Below are 21,146 nucleotides of genomic sequence, written 5' to 3'. Positions count from 1 at the left end.
CCCTGCCCCGAGGCCCCACCTCACCCCTGCCCGCCACCCCGGCCCCCGCAGGCAAGGAGGTCGGGGAGACGCTGCTGTACTACGGCTGCCGGCGCGCCGACGAGGACTACCTGTACCGTGAGGAGCTGGCCGGGTTCCAGAAGGACGGCTCCCTCACCCAGCTCAGCGTGGCCTTCTCCCGGGAGCAGCCGCACAAGGTGAGGCCTCGGGCCGGCCCCCACGCCGCGGTGCCGGGACCGTGCTGGGACCGTGCCGGGACCGTGCCGGGACCGTGCCGGGACCGTCGCCCTCACCGTGCGCCCTCACCCGCAGGTCTACGTGCAGCACTTACTGCAGAGGGACAAGGAGCACCTGTGGCAGCTGATCCACGAGGCCGGCGCCCACATCTACGTCTGCGGGTGAGTGAGGGCGCGGTGGGGGGGCGAGGCCGGCCGGCCCGTGGGGGGCCCTTGCCCAGCGCTTTCCTTCCTGCCCTAGGGATGCTCGGAACATGGCGAGGGACGTGCAGAACACCTTCTACGACATCGTGGCCGAAGGGGGGGCCATGGAGCACGCACAGGCCGTGGACTACGTTAAGAAGCTGATGACCAAGGGCCGCTACTCCCTGGACGTGTGGAGCTAGGCCGGCCCCGCGGGCCCCACAGCCCGGCTTCCTGGGATCCCTGCCCTCGCTCCCTCCCGCCAGTCTCCTGGGGGGTGTCCGCAGGGCCCCGTTCTGGGAGGCGGGCTGGCAGCGGGGACCGGTCCAGGCCCCGGGGCACGGGGTGTGTTCGGGGAACATTCAGGCCCCTCGGGGCTCTACATCCGGGGCTCTGCGCAGCTTGGCCGAGCCCCAACCCCTCCACGTTATTTTCAATGACTGTAAATAATTTTAAATAATCTCTGCTCCTTGGAATAAAGTTCTGTTTTCTGTATTTGCTATTGCTTGAGTAGGTCTGGGGGTCTCCCCGCGTCTACTTAACTCAGAACCCGGAGAGGCCATGTGGTGGCGGCGCCAAGGCCCCGCCTGACCCTTCGGAGAGCACACACCTCGGGGCGCCTCTCTGCCACGCTTCCTTTATTCAGGCTGCCCCCCCCCGCTCCCTGCAGGCCTGGCCCTCCTCTCCGGCGGCACCTTCGGGGCCCACAGGGCCCACAAAACCCCAGGGAGAGCAGAAGAGACCCTCCCGCATGAGGCGAGCCCCCTACCGCCCCAGCAAAGGGGACAGAAGCCCCTGCCGGGCCAGGGGCACCGGAGGGAGCCGGGCAGGCAGGCCCAGACTCATTCTTTCTTGCTCCCACGCCTCTGACTGTGGAATTTCTGGTGCACGACCCGCAGGGTGGTGAAGAAGTTGCCGAGGAAGAGCAGGAGGAAGGGGAAGCCGCACATGAGCACCTGCGGGAGGAAGCGGGTGAGGGCGGGGCCGGGCGCCCCTTGAGGGTCCCCACCCCCCAGCCCAGGGCCCCGGGCTCACCTGCCACTCCTTGCACTCGGGGTCCCGGGCCAGGCTGAACAAAGTCAGCGCGTTGAAAAGCTGCCAGAACTGGGAGGGGTGGAGGGTTTCAGACAGAAGCCGGTCCCCGCGACGGCCCAGAGCCAGCGCCGGGGATGCGGCCGGACACACGGGGCGGGGACGGGGCGGGGGCCGGGCAGAGACAACTTACGTGTCCGAAGAAGAGAAAGGGCAGCAGGAAGGTGAGGCCGCGCCACATCCAGGACTGGAAGCCCTCTGCGGGGGAGGGGCGGACACGGTCTCAGCCCCGCGTGGTCGGGAAAGGCCCCCGTCAGGATGCCCGGGAGCGGAGGCCGCACCCGACTCACCCACAGTGAGGTCCATGGTGTGCCTCTCGCCCAAGGCCCGCAGGCGGTATAGACAGCCGCTCTGGTAGTAGTACTGCAGGAACTGCACGAAGCCTGGGCCGGGGAGCAGCGGAACTGGGCTCGGGCCCAAAGTCCCCACCGCCCCCCGGCCTGCTCCCTGTGGGAGGGGGTTCCCGTGTGGAGCAGCGCCCCCCGAGACACTCACTCTGGTACATGGAGAAGGACAAGAACTGGTTCCGGAACTTCTGGTACATGAGGCCGTCGGGCCTAAGGCAGAAAGCGGAGGAAAGAGCAGGTAGAAACTCAGGGACACCCTGGGTCTACCCCGCGCCCCCCTGCACCCCAACCCCCACACCCCGGGAGCCAATCTGGCCACTCACCACGTCAGCATGACTCCCGACAGGAAAGTGGACACGTAGTGATGGAAAACCCACCAGCCTTTGATCCTGTGGTGGGGAGCGGCGGTCATTCCGTCCCCTCGGCCCCGAGGGATCGGAGCTTGGGCACAGGATGCCAGGCTGCGGTGGGAGGAAGCCAGTCCCCCGCCCCGCCCCCGCCCCGGAGCAGGCCCGCCCCGGAGCAGGCCCGCCCCGGCCTCACGCACCGGGAGCCGTTGTTGATGAGGATGCTCTCGCGGATGGTGAGCGTGCAGTAGTACCAGACCAGCAGGAAGTTGAAGGCGGCGTCCGTCACCCTGCGGAGGGCACAGAGGGTGGGCGCCGGCGCCGGCAGGGAGCGGGGTGCGGCCCCGAGCGGCAGGACACCCACCTGGAGTTGAGGAGGAAGCGGCAGGTGAAGGAGATGAGGATGAGGATGATGGTGAGGTAGAGCTTGAACTTCTCGTACTCGTCCTTGTAGGCGAACCTGGGGGGGGGGGCGCACACCCGGGGCACAGGCTGGGGTGCCGGAGGGAGGCTCCCGGTCCGGACAGGCTTCCGCAGGCGGCTCGGGCCGGCACCCCAGGGCTGAGCCTGGGAAGCGGGGGCGGGGGGGGGGGGCAGGACAGAAAGGACCAGGAGGGCGGAGCACAGGGCTGGGACAGCACTTACTTAGCCTGCTTGCTCAGGAGTGTCACGTTGACATTGCCCAGGACCAGGCTCAGGTACAACCTGCAGGAGGGGGAAGCCAGGTAAGGAGAGGCCCCCACTGAGGGGAAAGCCAGTGGCACAGAGCAGGGGGGCCACCTGGCCTCAGCCCCACGCCCCCAGAGGCTTAGGGTTCAGACCTGGGGGGCAGTGCAGACCGGCGCCACAGGAAGGAAACACGGGGCACAGCCTCTCTGCCCGCTCCCCGGCCTGCTGCTGGCTAAACCAACATCCCCTCGTCTAACCCCCAACCCCAGCTCCCCACCCAAGGGCCTCCAGGGCAGCCGGGCTCTCCCACCCCGTGGCAGCCGGCCAGAAGCTCCTATGGCCCCCGGGGGCCTGGGCAGCACTCGATGCCTGTGTGCACGCCCGCCCCCAGGTTCCCACTGCCTCCGAGAACCTTCCGCCCTGAGTCCGCCGGGACACCCGCACCAGGGCCATAGCAGGGCCCCCACCCGGCCGGGAAGGGCCGCCTCCGAAACTCTGCTCGCGCTCTGACCCCGAGTGCCCGGCATCCCAAGCTGGTTTCGCCAGGCGGACCCTGGCCCTCACGGAGGCTTCCAGGGCCCCCCGACCCTGGTCTTTCCTGAGCCAGCCGAGTCCCCAGGGCCCCCTCCCACGGCAGCCACTTTCTTGCCCACCGGACCACCCCCAGCCTCCTGCCGCCGCCCCTCCCACCGATGGAGCCTGTCTGGCCAGGCGAACCCGAGAGGTGACCACGTCCCACGTGTGCACGACACGGCACACCCACTCGGGCTGTGGGCACAGGTTCAGGGTACTTAAGGGACTTGTCCCAGACCGCGAAGAGACGAGGGGGTACAGCAGGCACTTGGCCCAGCCGCCTCTCGGCGTCGCCACCGGCTCCCTACACCCTCCCCGCCGAGGCCTGGTCAAAGCCTCCATCCAGGCTGACATCTCTGAGGGGGTGAGGGGGACCCTCCTCACCGGCTCCAAACACTCTCCCACTGCAAGTGAGAAGGGCCCACGCCCTGCCCTTCCCACCTCCCCAAGGGTGTCCCTTTGCTGGGTCTGTGCTCCGGGGGCCCCAGCTTTCAGCAGGGAGAGGCGCTCCAGTCTTCCCTGGGTACCGAGTAACCCCAACCCCCGAGCGTCCGCTTCTGCTCACAGCTGAGCTTCTGAAGAGCTGCCGCGTCCGCCTGGCCCCCCCAGCTCTCTGTCCCCCATTAGCAACCTCCACCTCCACTGTCCTGCGGAGCGCTCCACCCCCGGGACGCCCCGGAGACGCCGCCCCTCCTGTGTGGCTCTTGACCCGTCTGAACCGAGGCTACTGGCCGCCCCTCACCCCCGTCGTCCCCAGGGACATGGCCCTTCGCAGCCATCTTGCTGCCCCAGGCCTCCGCTGGGTGATCTTTCCTCACCCTAGGGTTGTGCACTGGCCCCTGCCATCCCCCTCGGTGACTGTGGCTGACCTGAGGGTCGCTCTGCCCAGCCTGCTGGGCCCGAACCTGGCTTCACCTCCTGTCTCATCACCACCTGCCACCCTGAGCCCTGGCCACACACGCGCACAGTCTCCACCCTCCCGCGCCTGCCAGGCTCCCTCCTCCTCGAAGCTCTCCGCTCTCCCTGACCTCCAGGCTGGGTGAGGGGTCCCTCACTGCGCTCCCCCATTCCCTGTCCTTCCGCCACAGAACACCCGTCTCCGGGAGCTGTCACCGTCGCTCGAGCCATCTCCCCAGCCTGACGGCTCAGCCCCCAGCGGGTCCAGGGACCATCTGCCGGCCGACTGACGGGGCAGAGGAGCCCACGCTTCAGGCCGCTCTCCCAGGGGCATCTGGGCACTGGGCTTGGGGGAAAGGGGTCTCACCCATTCTTTTTGGGCAAATAGGCCTCCATATCGAAGAAGAGTCCCTGGCGCTCCTTGATCTGGTTCTCCAGCTCCTGGGCGGCCTCCCTGGCCCCTGACTGCAGGGAGCGTTTGCATCTGTAGGTTGGGGCACGGAAGCCAGAGTCAGGGCGGTCCCCCCTCCCCCAGGGTATCACATAGGACACCTGCGGGGCAGGAGATGAACATGGCCCCACGGGGCGGGGAGAGGGGAGAAGCCGTGCCCTGGGACACTCAGGAGTCAGTGCCTGCTCTCCGTGCACCACAAATCTGACCCCCAGCCTTAGGCTAGGGGGTATGGAGGCTTGGGGGGGTCACGGGGGAGGGGGGTCCTCACTGTTTCAGGACAAGAGCAAGCTCCTGGAGCTGCTTCTTCTGCCGAGTGATGGCGCTGGTACAGCCGTTTTGCAGCTTGGTCAGCTCCTCCAGCTTCAGGCGGTACAGCCGGTGGGTCTCCTGGGGAGCAGGCAGGGAGCCAGAGTGAGCTGGGGCCTGCTGGGTAGAGAGCGGGGCTCCCCGGGAGGGTCTGAGCGGGAAAGGAGTCAGCCAGCCGAGGGACCCCCTGAGATCGCCCTCTCCCCGAGGCAGGCCAGGAGAGGGGGCTCCCCCTGCAAGCGCAGAAGCCCTCACAGCAACAGACCAGGTCCCAGGAGCTTTGCTGAGTCTCCGCCCACCTACTAGCTGTCCCCACCCCTCGGTCCCACCCAGAGTCTGGCTTCCAGGCGCAAGGGTCTGCCTTCTGGACCAGTCAGGCTGCCTGAAGCCACTGTGGTTCTCTCAGACCCTCCTGCCTGCCCAGCCTGCTGCTGCAGGCGGAGCCGGGGCTGCCCCAGCAGCCTGCCTCCCAGGTTAAAGGTCACCAGGCTTCAGCGCTAGAACTCCTGCCCTGGAGACCAGTCCTTTTACCCCTCCCCCCGCACCTTTGGCCCCAAGCCTCCCAGAGCACTTTGCCCCGCTGGGTGAGTTTCCAGAAGAGCAGCCTGCAGACAACCAGGGGCAGCGTGAGGAAGGTCAGGCCGGGGTGGCCAGGCTGAGAAGCAGGTCTGCCCGGCTGGCACTCAGGCAGGACCACTAGCCTGAGCAGCCTTGGTCAGGCCTGGGGGCGGCAGGAAGGGGCTGGGAGCAGCCCCGGAAAGAGAAAGGCAGGACAAGTCCACAGCTGTCCGGGCTCCGTCCTCCCCCGGTCTGGTTTCTCGTGCCCTGCAGGGGCCACCACGCCCGTAAGAACCCAACACGGGCCACATCTGCCTGCCAACCACTTCTCTCCTGTCTGAGACCGGCCGCCGGCTCCCTGCTGCCTCCCCACAGAAGCGCACGGTCCACACGAGCCAGAGTCCCACGGTTCCTCCCAGGGGCTCCCTGGCCGCATCCCAGAGGTCCCAACCCCGCCCAGGCCCACGAGCTCCCTGGAGGGTCTGGTCCACCCGCTTCTGCCCTCCCTCGCCTTCCAGCGGCCACACAAGCCTGCCTCGGCGGGTGCTGTCCTTCAGGCTGGACGGGCGCCGCCCCCACCCAGGCATTGCCCCTGGACACTCGCCCTGGCGGGGCCGGGCCCTCGGGACCGCTCCCCCTCCGGGCCGCTCCCCTGCCGCACTCAGCCCAGACCCCAGCGCTGCCCCAGGGCGGCTCCAGCCACGCCGGCGCCCCCAGCATGTTTGCTGAGTGACTGACCCAAGGCCGGGCCCGGCCGGCTTCGACTCAGGCGGCCGCTCCCCTGGGAGAGGACGGGGCTGGGTCAGGGCCGCTTTCCGGGGCCTCCACGAAGGCCCTAGGTGCGCCAGGCTCCGCGGGTTTGCGCCGGGGTCGCGGCCGCGGGGGCAGCGCCGGACACGCAACCCAGGCCGAGGGGAGGGTCCCGGCTAGGACCCCCAGGACCCGGGGCCTCGCCACCCTCTGGAGCGACGCCAGGGCCCACGACCCTTGACCCCGAGCCCCCCACTACCTGACCCGCGGCTGCCCGACCCTTGACCTCGAGCCAGAGAGCCGCGGCTCAGGGCCACTGGGCGCCCGCACCGGCACTCACCTGGATGCTCTGGAAGTCCTGCTGCAGCTCCTCCCAGTCCCGCAGGCAGTCCCCCAGCGGGCCCGGGGCCGGGAGATGCATGGCTGCCGGGCCACGCGCCGGACAAGCCGAGTCGAGGACCGCGCCGCAACCCCGGCCCGCCCGAGTAGCCTCCGCCGCCTCCGCCGCCGCCCCCGACCGCTTCCGGGCTCGCGCCGCCGCCGCCACCAATGGGAAAAGGCCTGCGGCGGCCAGCGCGCTAGCCCCGCCCCCGGCCCGAGCCAATCGGGGCCCTGGGCGGGGCCGGGGCGGGGCCAAGGGCAGCAGGGGGCGCTCACCCTGCGGCGCTCCGCGGGCGTGGGGCTGGCGCGCTGGTTCCCGGCCGGGGCTCGGCGCTCGGCGGGTCGTGCCAGCCGCGTGCGGCGGCCCACAGAGCTCCGGCCCGTCGTGCTGGCAGTAAACCGAGACGCACGGAGGTGACCCCGGCCTCGAAGACTCTCGTCCTTGGGAAAGCGGCGCCTCTGCAGGGGGAGGATTCTGAACCTCTCTTCTACGGCGGCCGCCGGTCGCCCTGACCCTAGGCTCGCCCTGACCCCACGCTCGCCGCGGCGGGTCTTCCAGAGCCCGCAGACGGCCGGACCTAACGCACAAGCTATTCCGCATCGTGCCCCTGATGGAAACTTCCCAGGGCTCTGCCCTGGAGCCCCCAACCCACAGAGCCATCGCTTGCAGCCAGTCTCTGTCCAGGCTCCTGTCCTAACTGATCCCAAGCCTGAGTCCACGGGACAGCTCTTACCTTAGAGCAAAACCCCACTCCTTGAGGGCTTGGCTTCCGTAGGGGAGAGGGGGGGGCTCCCCCCTCCTGCAAAGAGTCCTGGGAGGGAAGATGACCTTCACCTCTGTCCCTCCCCAGCTGCGCACAGGGGGCAGGCACAGGGGGCAGGGAGTGTCTGCTGAGTGACGTGGACATCCTAAATTCCCTGTCAGTCCCGACGCCTGCCCTCTCCCGACTGGGGCTGCGGGTGCAGCCAGCGCTGGGAAGTGCGTTCTGAAGAACAGTCCCTTTAAGACCTGAGGAATTTCTAGAAACAGGCGTGAAGGAGATAGGAGGGGTGGAAATCTCTTCTTGAGGAACCCAGCCAGGAGGAAACGAGTGGGAGGAAGGAAAGGAAATCCGAACATGGCATCAACGGGCATAGTGGTGGGGAGGGCTGGGACCCGGGGTGAGACAAGACTGTATTTGTGCCAGGAGCTTCCCAGCACTGCAGAGCCTGGCACCTGGGCCAGGACTGGGCCCGGCGGATCTCCACCCGTGCACGGGCACTGCGACAGCCTGTGAGCCAACCGAAGACAGGGGGAACCCCTGGAGCTCCTCCCAGCCAGCCTCCGAAGGTCATGGGGGCACGTGGGACAGCTGCTCAGAAGCTCAATGCTCTTCCAGAAGCAGCCTCCATCGAGTTGGGGGGGACCCTGGGACGGGGGTTCTCCCAGAGTCTGGGCAGAGAACACCTGCTCCAGGGTGTGGACGAGGAGCCAGAGCAGAGCTGCAAGAGGCTGACACAGGACTCCAGGCGGCAAAGGCCTTCTCTTTCCACACCAACCCAGTTACACGGCCTGGCCCACTCCCCCCGGGCGGCCCTCAGGACCCGGAGCTGGACCACAGGGAAGATCAGTAGAGCAGAACCAAGATGTCTGTGACAGAGTCTCCGAGGATGACCTTCTCCCACTCGGACAGCTGAGCCACCAAGCCCTGGCTGGGATGCACGTTGTTTTTGCACTTCTTGACATGGGCCCAGGACTTCTGTCAATGCAAGGAGGAGAAAGCTGACTTCGGGATGGGACCAGGGCCTTTCCACCTACATACAGCGGCGGGACGAGAGGCATCTGCCCAGGGGCCAGCAGCAGGCCAGCGCCAATGCAAGAGTCATGGGAGCCGCGCTCTGTCTTGAGCAAGTCCCTCTGCTGCTGGACATGGAGGCAGGGACCCCTCCTACTTCAGATGGCCCCCGTGAAGCTTCAGACAACGTGGGTGAAAACTCCCGTGGGCAGGAGCACACCACGGCCGCGCCCGGCACACAATGCCACCTCGACGAGGGTTTGCACTGTGAACGGATAAATTCACGGGAACGGGAAGAGCACTGTGGGGGGAATTCTCCAAAGGAGGGAAACCGGAGCCGCTTGCTCTCAAGTGTCCACCTTAAAACACAGGAAGGAAGAGGACAAGCCGGTCTCCATCTAGACTGAAGCCAGAGGAAAAAGGAAAAGGTCAAAGCGGGGCCTCAGCAGACTAGGAAGAGAAAAATGCACCCGAACGTAATCAAGGCCATAGACGACAAGCCCACGGGTGACATACTGGTGCAAGATGGAAAGCTTTTCCTCTAAGATCAGGAAAAGGACAAGGATGCCCGCTTTTATCACTTCTGCTTAACATTCTACTAGAAGTCCTGACCACCAAAGGGGGGGGGGAGCGCCACAGGGAGTCCAAATTGGAGTCCAAATTACCTGTTTGCAGATGACATGGCTGTATGTGTAGAAACCCTTTAAAGATTACACCGAAACAAACATCTGTCAGAATAAATGAATTTAGCGATGTTGCCCCATTACAAAATCCCACACTCCGAATCAGTTGCCTCTGTATACATTAATGATGAAATCCGAAAAGCCAATTAAGAACAAATTCCACTTTACAATGGCATCAAAAGGAATCTGATTATTTAGGAATAAATTTAACCAAGGAGGTAAAAGACCCGTACGAAGCATGGTTGGAAGAAACTTAAAAAGACACAAATAAATGGGAAGACATCCTCTGTACGTGGCTCAGAAGACGATACTGTTAGGCTGCCGGGACTACCCAAAGCCTCTGTAGATTTAATGCAATCTCTACCAGATCCCAGCAGCATTTCTTGCAGAAACTGAGAAACCCATCCTGAACTTCATATGAAATCGCAAGAGACCCCAAATGCCAAAACAATCTTGAGAAAGGAGAACCGCACTAGAATTCTCGTGCTTCCTGATTTCAAATCTCTGAAGTTATTACAAAACTACAGTGATCCAAACAGTGTGGTGTTGGCACACAGACGGACATTTAGACCAAAGGAACAGGACAGACGGCCCAGAAATAAGCCCTCACACGTAGGGCCAAGTGGCTTGAACGAGACTGCGAAAACCATTCGGAGAAGAAAGGGCAGTCTTGTCAACAAACGAAGCTGGGAAAGCTGGAAATCCACACACAGAAGAGCCAAGCTGGACCCCTATTTCACAGCATGTGCAAAGATCAAAATGATTGAAGACTTAAATGTGAGAGCTTAAACTATAAAAATCCTAGATAAAAACAGAGGAGAAATGCTTTATAACTTGGATTTGGCAATGATTTCTCTAAGACATCAAAAGCACAGGTGATTAAAAAATGGGCAAATTGGGATGCCTGGATGGCTCAGTCGGTTAAGCCGCTGCCTTCAGCTCAGGTCGTGATCCCAGGGTCCTGGGATCGAGCCCCGCATCGGGCTCTCTGCTCATCAGGGAGCCTGCTTCCCCCCACCCCCTGCCTGCCTCTCTGCCTGCTTGTGCTCTCTCTCTCTGACAAATTTTTTTTTTAAATCTTAAAAAAAAAAAAAAAAAGGACAAAGTGGACTACATCAAAATAACGAACTTTTGCTTAGTCTCGGGAAACAGACAGAAGGTTGCTGGGGGCTGGGGGAAGGGATGGGGTGGCTGGTGATGGACATTGGGGAGGGTATGTGCTATGGTGAGTGCTGTGAATTCTGTAAGACTGATGATTCACAGACCTGCACCCCTGAAGCAAATAATACATTACATGCTAATTTTAAAACTTTAAAAATAACAAACTTCTATACATCAAAAGACATGATCCACAGAGTGAAAAGGCAGCCACAGGATAGGAGGAAACATTGCCAAATCATGTATCTGATTTACGTTCAGGTGTTCATATGAAGAATATAGAAAGAGCTCCTCAAACTCAACCAAAAAAAACCCCAAACAATCCAATTTAAAAATAGGCAAAGAACTTGAATAGACATTTCTCCAAAAGACAGATAAATGATCAATAAGCACATAAAAAAATTTGCTCAACACCACTAATCATTAGGGAAATGCAAATCAAAACTACAATTAGATACCACCTCACATCCATGAAGATAATTATTATATTTTTTAAAAACCAGAACACAACAAGCATTGGCAAGGGGGTGAAGAACTTGAACCCTTCTGCAGTGTTGGTGGGAATGTAAAATGGTGCAGCCGCTATGGAAAAACAGTATGGAAATTCCTCAAAAAATTAAAAACAGAGGGGCGCCTGGGTGGCTCAGCTGGCTAAGCGTCTGCCTTTGGCTCAGGTCATTTTCCCAGGGTCCTGGGATCGAGCCCCGCATCGGGCTCTCTGCTCAGCGGGGAGCCTGCTTCTGCCTCTTCCTCTTCCCCTCCCACTCCGCTCACGCTCTGTCTCTGGCTTTCTCTCAAGTAAATAAATAAAATCTTTTTTAAAAAATTAAGAATAGAGATACCATATAATCGAGCTATTTCACTTCCGGGTACCTACCCGAAAGAACTGAACCCAGGGTCTTGAAGAGATGTTAGTACACCCGTATCTGCAGCAGCACTGTTCACAGTGTCTAAAACATGGGGGAACCCAAGCATCCATCAATGGACAAACAGAAAAACAAAACATGACATACATACACCACGGAATATTATTCCGTCTTTAAAAAGAAGGAAATTCTGACACACGCGACAATATGGATTTTCTCAACAATTATGAGAAGTGATATAAACCAGGCAAAAAAGAGACAAATATTGTATAATCCACCGATAGGAGGAGTCTAGAGTAGCTGAAATCACAGACACAGGGAGCAGAATGGTGGTTGCAGGGCTCGGGGGTGGGGAGAACAGGAAGTTACTGTTTAATGGGTACAGAGTTTGTTTTACAAGACGAGAAGAGTTCTGGGGATGGATGATGCTTAGAAAGCATTTAATACCACTGAACTGTACACTTTAAAAAAAAAATGTTTTAGGGACGCCTGGATGGTTCAGTCAATTAAGCATCCAACTCTTGGTTTTGGCTCAGGTCATGATCTCAGGGTCATGAGATCAAGCCCATATCAGGCTCCACAGTCAGTGTGGAGTCTTCTGGAAATTCTCTCTCCCTCTGGCCTGCCCCCCACTTGCACATGCTCTCTCTCTAAAATAAATCTTTAAAAAAAAAAAAAAAGTGGTTAAGATGTTAAATGTTACATTATGTGTATTTTAACCCAATAAAAAGAGAAAAAAGCTACAATGAGATACCAGCTCATACCCATTAGGATGGCTATTATTTGATTTAAAAAAACCACAACAGGAAAATACAAGTGCTGGTAATGATGTGGAGAAACTGGAACCCTTGTGCACCATTGGTGGGAATGTAAAATGGTGTAACTGGCATGGAAAACAGTATATTGATTACTCAAAAAAGTAAAAATAGAATTACCATATGATCCAGCAATTCTACTCTGGATATTTACCCAAAATAACTGAAAGCAGGTGGCCAGTGGGGCTTGTGTTTATGGGTTTAACAGCACAGTGGCAAAACAAGAAATAATTCATCTCAGGGCTTAGTGCAAAAGGAGCAAACAGGCATGCCTATCTTCTGGTCTTCCCCTGAAAAAGATGTATTTACATATTCTTAAGTCTGCTTCCAATCAGCCTGAATCCAGGTGCAGACTGAGACCATCCCCTTTAGGGCACTGAAATGTCCTGGCAAACCTTCAGCTACTGGGAGCCGCTAAGAACAAAGCAAGCTGGGAAATGTTTGACAACCAAGAACTAGGAAAGGGTTGAACCAGAAGGTTCATTTCTGACACAAGGTCACTCTAAAGGTGGCTGTTTTCCCTAATGCATAGAAACCAACAGAGTCAAAGAAAACGAAAAACAAAAACAAAAACCAGGAATACAATCAAATGAAAGAAAAAGATAAAATCTCATATGGGGCAACTGGGTGGCTCAGTGGGTTAAGCCGCTGCCTTCGGCTCAGGTCATGGTCCCAGGGTCCTGGGATCGAGCCCCGCATCAGGCTCTCTGCTCAGCGGGGAGCCTGCTTCCTCCTCTCTCTCTGCCTGCCTCTCTGCCTGCTGGTGATCTCTCTCTGTCCAATAAATAAATAAAATCTTTAAAAAAAAAAAAAAAGATAAAATCTCATAAAAACATCTTAATGAAACGGGGACCAGTGATTTACCGGATAAAGAGTTCATGCCATAAAGATGCTCACCAAGTTCCGGAAAACATTGCATGAACAAAATGAGAATCCAGCTAAGAGAGAGAAAACGAAGTACCCAACAAGTCACGGGGTTGAGGAATACGATAACGGAACTGAAAAAATACAATGGAAAGATTCAACCACAGACACATGAAGTGGAAGAAAAGGTCTGTGGACTGAAGGACAGCGGAGCAGAACCAAAGCAGGAGAAGAGAAGAAAGGAAGGAAAAGAAAAAGAGTGAGCATATCTTAAGGGACTTACGGGCAATACCAAGAGAATCAACATTGACATTACAGGGGTCCCAGAAGGACAAGAAAGAGAAAGGGACAGACAACTTCTCTGAAAAAAAATAATACTGCATACTTCTCTAGCCTGGAAAAGGAAATAGATACCCAGAGTCCAAAGAATTCCAAAAAAGATGCACCCAAAGAGATCCACACCAAGCCCCATCGCAATTAAATTGTCAAAAGTTAAAGACAAGGAGGGAATCTTGAGAGCAACAAGGGAAAAACAACTTGGTACACACGAGGGAAGCCCCATTAAACTCTCAGCAGATTTTCAGCAGAAACCCTGCAGATCAGAAGGAAGTGAGGGGATAGATTCAAAGTGCTGAAAGAAAAAAACCTGCCCACCAAGAATACTGTACAGAGGGGCGCCTGGGTGGCTCAGTGGGTTAAGCCTCTGCCTTCAGCTCGGGTCATAATCCCAGGGTCCTGGGATCGAGCCCCACATTGGGCTCTCTGCTCAGCAGGGAGCCTGCTCCCCCCACCCCGCCTGCCTCTCTGCCTACTTGTGATCTCTCTGTCAAAAAAAAAAAAAAAAAAAAAAAAGAGTTGAAGACGTTAATCACCACTAGACCAGCTTTACTGGTCTTTACTTCTTTAGGCTGAAATGAAATGGCACTGACTAGTAACAGGAAAACAGGCACCCATAAATATCACTGATAAAGTAAAATTCAGAATAATCTAATGTGGACATGGTGGGTTCACTTATAAATCTAGCATGAAGGTTCAAAGACAAAAATAGTACAAACAGCTGTACCTCCAATAATTCCGTAATGACATAAAAGACAAAAAGATGTAGATTGCAACATCGAAACCACAAAACGTGGGGGCTGCGGAGTAAAGATGCAGAGCTTAGGCTGTGTGCAAATTTAAGTTGTTATTAACTAAAGACAGACTATTATCGGGCTCCCTGCTCGACGGGAATCCTGCTTCTCCCTCTGCCTACTGCGCGCTCTCTCTCTCTCTCTGACAAATACATAAATAAAATCTTTAAAAAAAAAAGAAAGAAAAAGAAAAAATAGACTTTAAGACAAAGACTGCAATACGAGACAAAAAATGTCATTATGTAATGATAAATGAATCAGTTCAACAAAGAAATATAACATTTATAAATATTTATGCACCCAACAAAGGAGCACCTAAATATACAAAGTAAATATTAATGGACCTAAAGAGAGAAACGGACAATAATATGTTAATAGTAGGGGACTTTAATACCCCACTTTCTTTCTTTTTTAAGATTTTATTTATTTGTTTGAGAGAGAGAGAGCATGAGAGGGGAGAAGGTCAGAGGGAGAAGCCGACTCCCCATGGAGCTGGGAGCCCAATGCAGGACTCGATCCTGGAACTCTGAGATCATGATCCGAGCCAAAGGCAGTCACCTAACCAACTGAGCCACCCAGGTGCCCTAGTCCCCCACTTTCATCAACAGATAGGTCATCCAGACAGAAAATCAATAAGGAAACACTGGCCTTAAATGATACAATAAGCCAGATGGACTTAACAGACATTTACAGAATGTTCTACCCCAAAGCAGTAGACTACACATTCCTCTCAAGTGCACATGGAACAGCCTCTAGGACAGATCACATGTTAGGCCACAAAACAAATCATAATAAATTTGAGAAGACTGAAATATTATCAAGCATCTTTCCTAGTTTTATGGTATAAAACTACAAAGTGATTTTAAGAAAAAATTGGAAAATGCACACATATATGGATATTACTGAACAACCCACGGGTCAATGAAGAAATCAAAAGAGAAACCAAAAATATCTTGAAGGGTATGTGGTTGACTCCGTTGGTGGAGTATACAACTCTTAATTTCAGGGCTGTGGGTTTGAGCCCCACACTGGGTATAGAGATTACTTAGAACCTTAAAACCTAAGAAAGAAAAAATGAAAAGGAAAAGAAAAAGAAAAAAAGGCCTTAAAGTCTCCATCTAAAAAGCGTTAGCGCTAATGAACAAATTCAGTAAAGTTACGGGATACAAAATCCATGTACAAACATCAGGTGTGGAGCACCTGGGTGGCTCAGTGGGTTGAGCCTCTGCCTTCGGCTCAGGTCATGGTCTCGGGGTCCTGGAATCAAGCCCCGCATCAGGCTCTCTGCTCAGCAGGGAGCCTGCTTCCTCCTCTCTCTCTGCCTGCCTCTCTGCCTACTTGTGATCTCTGTCTGTCAAATAATTTTTTTTTTAAAAATCTAAAAAAAAAAAAAATGACAGATGTAATATGTGCATTTTGCCGTTATGGAGGGGAAAATCCACGGTACCCTGGGCAGAGCTACGTAGTTGCAAGGTTTATTAAGTCCTGGTCAGGTCAGATTGGTTCACAACCCCTTTCCAGCCCACAGAGCACCTGCTGGGACACAGCGAACACCTGTGGGTAGAAGCGGTTTGGGGCGGTGTGGGGAGTCATGGCCAGGTAACTCTCAGAAACGGGCGGCAGCCAGCTCACTGCACGATTCTTCAGACGACAGGCCAGTGCTCCCCCTCCTGCCTTAGAGCCCCGTGGAAAGCCCAGATTCTGAAACTAACTGGGGCATGTGGCTTTGGATTCTGCTACTTACAACTGGGGGGCCTTGGGCAAATTATTCAGCCTCTCTAGACCTCCTGCCAAACAGTTAATAACATGCTGTGGGGTCACTGGGTTTTCAACACACATGAAGTCCTCGCAAACACAAGTGGGAAGCCCTCTGCCAATGTTAGCTAGTACAATGCCTCAGCAGTTGGTTTGTGTTTTTGTTCTTTTTTTTTCCCCCCCTTTGAAGACCTTTAAGGAACAAAGTTATTCCCAGTAGGTTAAAGGAGCTGAAATAGGTTTCTTAAGGGCTCGCTGGCTCTGGGAGCCCATCCACTCTTGTGCCAAAGCTTTGAAAGCCAAGGACAGGCACAGTGGCCCCGGGTGCCAGATTCCTCCAGTTCACCCCTCAGCTTCCCATTCCTGGTCTTGGTACCCCAAGGAACGGAGTAGGAACCATAAACCCCAGGAAGCAGTATATTGCCCAAGAGTGGCCCACACTTTGCTCCCCTTTTTCTTGCCAGTGCCCTGGGCTCTGACCATCACCTCTGAGCTGCCTCCAAGACCACAAAGACAACAGGCGGGGGGACCGTCTCTCTGGACCCCGGGCGGCAGCAGAGCTGAGCCCCGGTCAACCTCTGTCAGCAACCCAGGGCATTGCTTGGTAGCAAGAAAACCTAAGCGCCACCCAGGACTGACTCAGTCTGGAAAGGACCCAGCAAGGTCCCCGCGGCAGTCCGTCCTGCCCACAGCTCCTTCTGTCGCGAGTTCTCTAGACGGCGACTCTGGGCAGAACGCCCAGCAACAGGACTTTCCTGTACGTGAGGCAGAGTTTGCTGCCCCAGGATGGGAGCCCCGGGGCTTCTCCCAAGAGCAAGGACAATCTGGCCCTCAGGGGCCCAGGCGCCTGCCCTCCCACTGACCACTGAGCCGGACAGCCACACCCAGACGGGCCTCAACCTCCCTCCTGGGGTCATGCGGGGGCCAGTAAAGGTCAGGGTGCGGGCCAACACGTGCGCTGTCACCAGGGGGGCCTGGCCCTCGCTGCTGGAGAACTCAGAGCCAGGTGGGAGTCCTCGCTCTCTGTTCTCGGCCCAGCCAGCTCTGGAAGCCACTCGGGCCATGGCTGGCTGGTCAAGGCCGGGGAGCATCACGAAACATCAGAGTTGCAAGGCTGTCAACCTTGTCGTGCCCAGATGTCCCGTGAGTGATCAGGGAGCCAGGACCACCGCAGGCCCCGGGGCTCCAAATGGCCCCATTCAAACTCCGGGCGAGTTCAAGTCCTGGAACGCCCCCTGCAGGCAGAGAGCTCGGCCTGCCTCCCCCCAGCTCCCCCTGCTTCTCTTCCTCCGGTTCCAGCTCAACAAGGCAGCAAAGGAGAGGATGTGCGAGCAACTTCACCCCTCCCCCCGGCACACCCCCAGAACACTCCAGCAGGCAGGGACCCCCGACCATTCACCTTGCACAGGGTGAGACCTGGGCTCTGGGCCTCGCTCCAGGCCTCATGACTCTGCGTCCACTTTTCTCTTTCAGTCGTGGTAAAACAGACGTAACAGAGAACAGCCCGTTGTCACCGTGTTTGGAGCTACGGTTCAACGGAAGAATTCACCACGCTGTGCGACCGTCACCACTGTCCACCTCCAGAACGTTCACATCCAGGAAACAACGCCCCATTCCCTCCACCTAACGTCCTCCTGGTTCATTCACGTGGCAGCAGGTATCAAAATGTCCTTCCTTTGTAAGGCTGAGGACTACTCCGTAGTGTGGAGAGATCACCTGTGTAGTATCCTGTCGTGTGTCATGGACACCTGGGTTACTCCTACGTCTTGGCGATGGTGAGTCCCGCTACTACGAACAGGACCCCGCAAACATCTGAGCCCTGGCTCTGCTCCCTTCGGGTAGGTACCTCCCGGTGGGATTGCTGGCCATCTGACACTCTTCCTAGCCATCAATTTCTCCAAAGAGCACAGGGGGCCAATATCCAAAACCATTGGCAATGGGCTTGACCAAGGTCTTTCTTTGACCCTCCCCTTCCTTCCAGCATAGCCTCAGGCATACAGGGGAGTTTTGGGGCTCCACCGAAGCCCTCTGAAGTCTGGCACAAACTATGTCTCCCTGAGGGCCAGCCACCATCTCCTCATGCCATGGAAAGGCACTGCCCTCGGCGTCAGGAGCACTGGTTCCATGGGGTTTGTGGTGACAGGTCCCTAAACCCTTCTCTAGTCCGGATTAAGACCGTTGGAGCAGGTGCCCTTGGAGCCCTGCCAGGGTCATAGTTCTCCGGCTCCAACCAATAGCCAAAATGCACCTTCCTTGGAGAAGGCTGAAAGGACCCTGGTAGACAGACAGACAGCAGCGGGGGACACGCAGATGTGCTGCTGGCCATGGCCTTGCCCAGCCTGAGTCCCTGGGCCTGTCCCCTACGCCAAGCCCCAAGCCCTCATGCAATAGCCTCAGCCTCTGGCCTAGACCTTGGGGATCTTGACCTTGGGTGTGCTATGCTGGGTAAAGCACTGGACGTGCAGTTCCCTTTCCAGATCCTTCTCTTCCCACCTTCTAGTTAGGGCCGCCTTCCTCCCAGGTCCAGCTCTGACCCTGCCTGCTGGAGGGAGCTGCAGTCCGAGCCTTGACCAGGCAATGCGTACCTTCAAGGTCTGCTCGTTCCAGTGCATGAGGAAGGCCAAGACGGCCACGCAGCCGCGGTTGATGCCCAGGGTGGAAAAGACCAGGATGACCGAGCCAAGCTGGAGGTGAATTTCTGCAAAAGGAGAGAAAGGGGTAGGAGGCCAGTGGGGGCTTGAATGTGAGTTGCTGCGTTCAGTGGGCCCGAGGTCCAGGAGCGAGTTCAGACCCAGCACAGCAGGGTCCTGGCTGGCCATGTCACCTCTCTGGGACACGCTTTTGTCACCTGGCAAACAGGGACCCTCAGACCTCACTGGCAGTTCAAGAGAACCACCCTGGGGGGGTCAGCATGATCGTGCAAAGGTCTTTTCTTGGCTCTCCAGGCTTCCAGCCCAGGAAGCTCCACCACCAGCTGGCCTCTCCGGCTGGGATGGACGAAGGGATGGTCCCTCCACACACACCCCCAACCCCAGCACTCGGGGACCGACAGAGGCAGCGTGGCCTGGCCTAGGTGTGAACCCTGACCCTGCCACTCACAGGGTGTGGGGCCTGAGCGTGGTACTCCAAGCCACCGTTCTGTCAACTAGAACCCGGGGGGTCAGTAGACTACCTGTGAGACTACCTATGAGACTCTGTGCTGTACCCAGCCCAGCACCTGGCCCAGGGAGGTCAGCTATAATCACACCGAAAGAAGCCCCTGAGGCTATCTTGTAGGTGCAGAGGAAGGCCAAGCTGGCTTCCTAGGCTAGTCCCATCACCCCCCAAGCACCGGAGATAATCACAGACCGTCAGCACTGGAAGAGGACCATGAGCTCATGAGCCAGTGCCTCATCATATGGACAAGGAAACAGAAGCACAGAACAGTTAAGGGCTCGCCCAGAGCCACCCAGCAAGGCAGGGCTGGAGAGGGACCCTCTGGGCCACAGGGCTCTGCCACCCTGCGGCAGGACACACGGCCAAGTGGCAACCTCAGATACTAGTCAAGTGATAGCTGAACCTCCTGGGCAGATAAGGGACGTCCTCTTCCAGCCCCCACAGGCGGCCAGGCGAGCAGGTAGTCCCAGGCCGGGGCCCTGGACCCGACTCGACCTCACTCTCTCCAGCCACTGTGCTCTGGGGCAATCCTGAGACCCGAATGACTGACAGTTCCACCTTCCATGAGCGGTCATGGCCAGGTGTGGTGGGAGAGCTAAAGGGGCACTGTGCACACATGGGGGGATCGCGGAGATCAGAGCTGGGAGGGTCCCAGAGCTTTCTTTCTACCCTCCCCCCACCCGCAGACCAGACAGGAGAGCAGGGACGGAGCCCAGGCCCGAGCAGGCCTCCCTGAACGCCTGCACCCACAGTGGACCAACAGGTGCTCACTGACCAAGAGGCTCGGTGAGGCCAGGACTGGGGCCTGGCCAGACCCTAGAGGGCCTAGCAGTCCAGCCAGGGCCATAACACGGGGCACTCAATGGGCAATGTGGAGCTCTTATTCAGCCCCACGTCCCCCAAGGTAAATGTGTCTGTCCACACTCCGAGAGCTCCCGAGGGCCAAGCTTGTCCTGGGGCCCGGCTGCCCTGGCTGGGCTGGTGCTGGGCCCTGCCCTTCCTCTCCTCAGTGCTGGCTGTCACCCTCAGGAACAGGCCTGTGGACAAGGTGCCACAGCCCCCTCTGGTCCCTGGGCACAGGGAAGCCACTGCCTGGTCAGAGATCATTCCTTACCAAGGAAGTGGCAGAGGTGCCGTAAAAAGGGGGAAATGTTGGCTTCTGGGGAATCTTCTATCTTGATGTGCAGAAGTTTGTCACTGTCGTCCACGAAACTAAACAGAAGGAAAGCCCAGGAAATCAGGCAGATTCGCAGACCACCCCCCCCCCATCCCCACCAGAGTGAGCCTCGTGCAGACGGGACCACATGGAAGGGATGTCGAGGATAAGTAGGTGGGCAAATGCCGAGCTGTCTCAGAAACCGGCACCTGCCTCGTGGGGGTGTCCGTTAGGTGAAGTCAGTTACTCCATGGAAAGCATTTGGCAATCTGCTTGGAAAATAGTAACTGCTCAATAAATGTGACATCATTATCATCAACCACTCATGGTGCTTCCTTGGAGTATGGTGCAGAAGACCAAATGAGGAAGGGAAGGAACTGGTAACGAGCTTGGAGAATGAACCTGCTATGTTGAATGGAGAAAGCCAGGTAAGAGCGATGGAGAGTGTTGGGGTGGCGGGGGGTTCTCTGAGATGGGGTGGTCAGGGAAGGCTTTGAGCAGAGGCTAAAGGAAGTGACGGAGCAAGCCAGGCAGCCACCTGAGGAAAGAGGGTTCTGGGTAGGGGAGAACACAAGTGCGAAGGTGCGGAGAGGCAGCATGTTTAATGAATTCAAGAAACAACAGAGAGGTGAGTTGCTAGAACTTCTGAACAAGGGGGAGAGAAGAGGGGGAGGAGGCATGCAGCAGGTTCTAGGAGAGGAGGCCTACAAGGAGCCTGCAGAATGTGTGGCACATAGTATGTGGGCAATGTTAGTTATGAAGACTGGTCTGCTGGTGACATTGGGCAGCATGTAGACCTCTGTAGCATGCAGAAAGCTGCAGCAGATTCAGAAACAAAAAGAGGCTGGTTTAGTTTCGGCACTTACAAGAACAATTCCCATCCATCCATCTGTCCGTTCATCCTTTCCTCCCTATCTCTCACTCTCTCTCTCCCTCCCCCATCTATCCATCCATCCAACCAACCATCAATCCATCCATCCATCCATCCATCCATC

General features: G+C 57.1%; 3 protein-coding genes across 8 annotated transcripts in view; 1 reads left to right on the top strand and 2 right to left on the bottom strand.

Annotated features, from left to right (window-relative positions):
• LOC132026605 (NADPH--cytochrome P450 reductase) overlaps positions 1-914 on the top strand; it is a 59,968-nt gene extending 59,054 nt beyond the window's left edge. For all 4 annotated transcript variants that reach the window (XM_059414659.1, XM_059414660.1, XM_059414657.1 and 1 more), the window contains 3 exons: positions 52-197; positions 313-398; positions 478-914. In XM_059414659.1, coding sequence (XP_059270642.1) covers positions 52-197; positions 313-398; positions 478-622 — 377 coding nt within the window. In that variant the 3' untranslated portion in view covers positions 623-914. The remainder of the gene's footprint in view (positions 1-51; positions 198-312; positions 399-477) is intronic.
• A 128-nt stretch (positions 915-1,042) lies between these two features.
• TMEM120A (transmembrane protein 120A) lies at positions 1,043-6,944 on the bottom strand. Its single transcript, XM_059414661.1, has 12 exons — positions 6,753-6,944; positions 5,067-5,185; positions 4,712-4,828; positions 2,851-2,910; positions 2,570-2,665; positions 2,406-2,495; positions 2,182-2,247; positions 2,007-2,068; positions 1,802-1,894; positions 1,645-1,709; positions 1,455-1,523; positions 1,043-1,375 (listed from the first exon to the last, which is right to left on the bottom strand). Exons 1-12 carry the CDS (start codon positions 6,831-6,833, stop codon positions 1,262-1,264), a joined length of 1,032 nt encoding a protein of 343 aa, XP_059270644.1. The 5' UTR covers positions 6,834-6,944; the 3' UTR covers positions 1,043-1,261.
• A 99-nt stretch (positions 6,945-7,043) lies between these two features.
• Positions 7,044-21,146, bottom strand: part of STYXL1 (serine/threonine/tyrosine interacting like 1) — a 53,133-nt gene continuing 39,030 nt past the window's right edge. For 2 of the 3 annotated variants that reach the window (XM_059414663.1, XM_059414664.1), the window contains 3 exons: positions 20,110-20,207; positions 18,425-18,537; positions 7,044-8,532 (listed from right to left, as the gene is read on the bottom strand). In XM_059414663.1, the coding sequence (XP_059270646.1) occupies positions 8,401-8,532; positions 18,425-18,537; positions 20,110-20,207 (343 nt within the window). In that variant the 3' untranslated portion in view covers positions 7,044-8,400. Of the gene's footprint in view, positions 8,533-17,238; positions 17,365-18,424; positions 18,538-20,109; positions 20,208-21,146 lie in introns of all 3 variants that reach the window. The other variant, XR_009406947.1, reaches the window with a different exon arrangement.

This window comes from Mustela nigripes, chromosome 11, assembly GCF_022355385.1.
Source record: "Mustela nigripes isolate SB6536 chromosome 11, MUSNIG.SB6536, whole genome shotgun sequence".
NCBI lineage: Eukaryota > Metazoa > Chordata > Mammalia > Carnivora > Mustelidae > Mustela > Mustela nigripes.
Note: the sequence above shows the minus strand (reverse complement) of the source record. Positions and strands in the feature narration are given on the sequence as shown.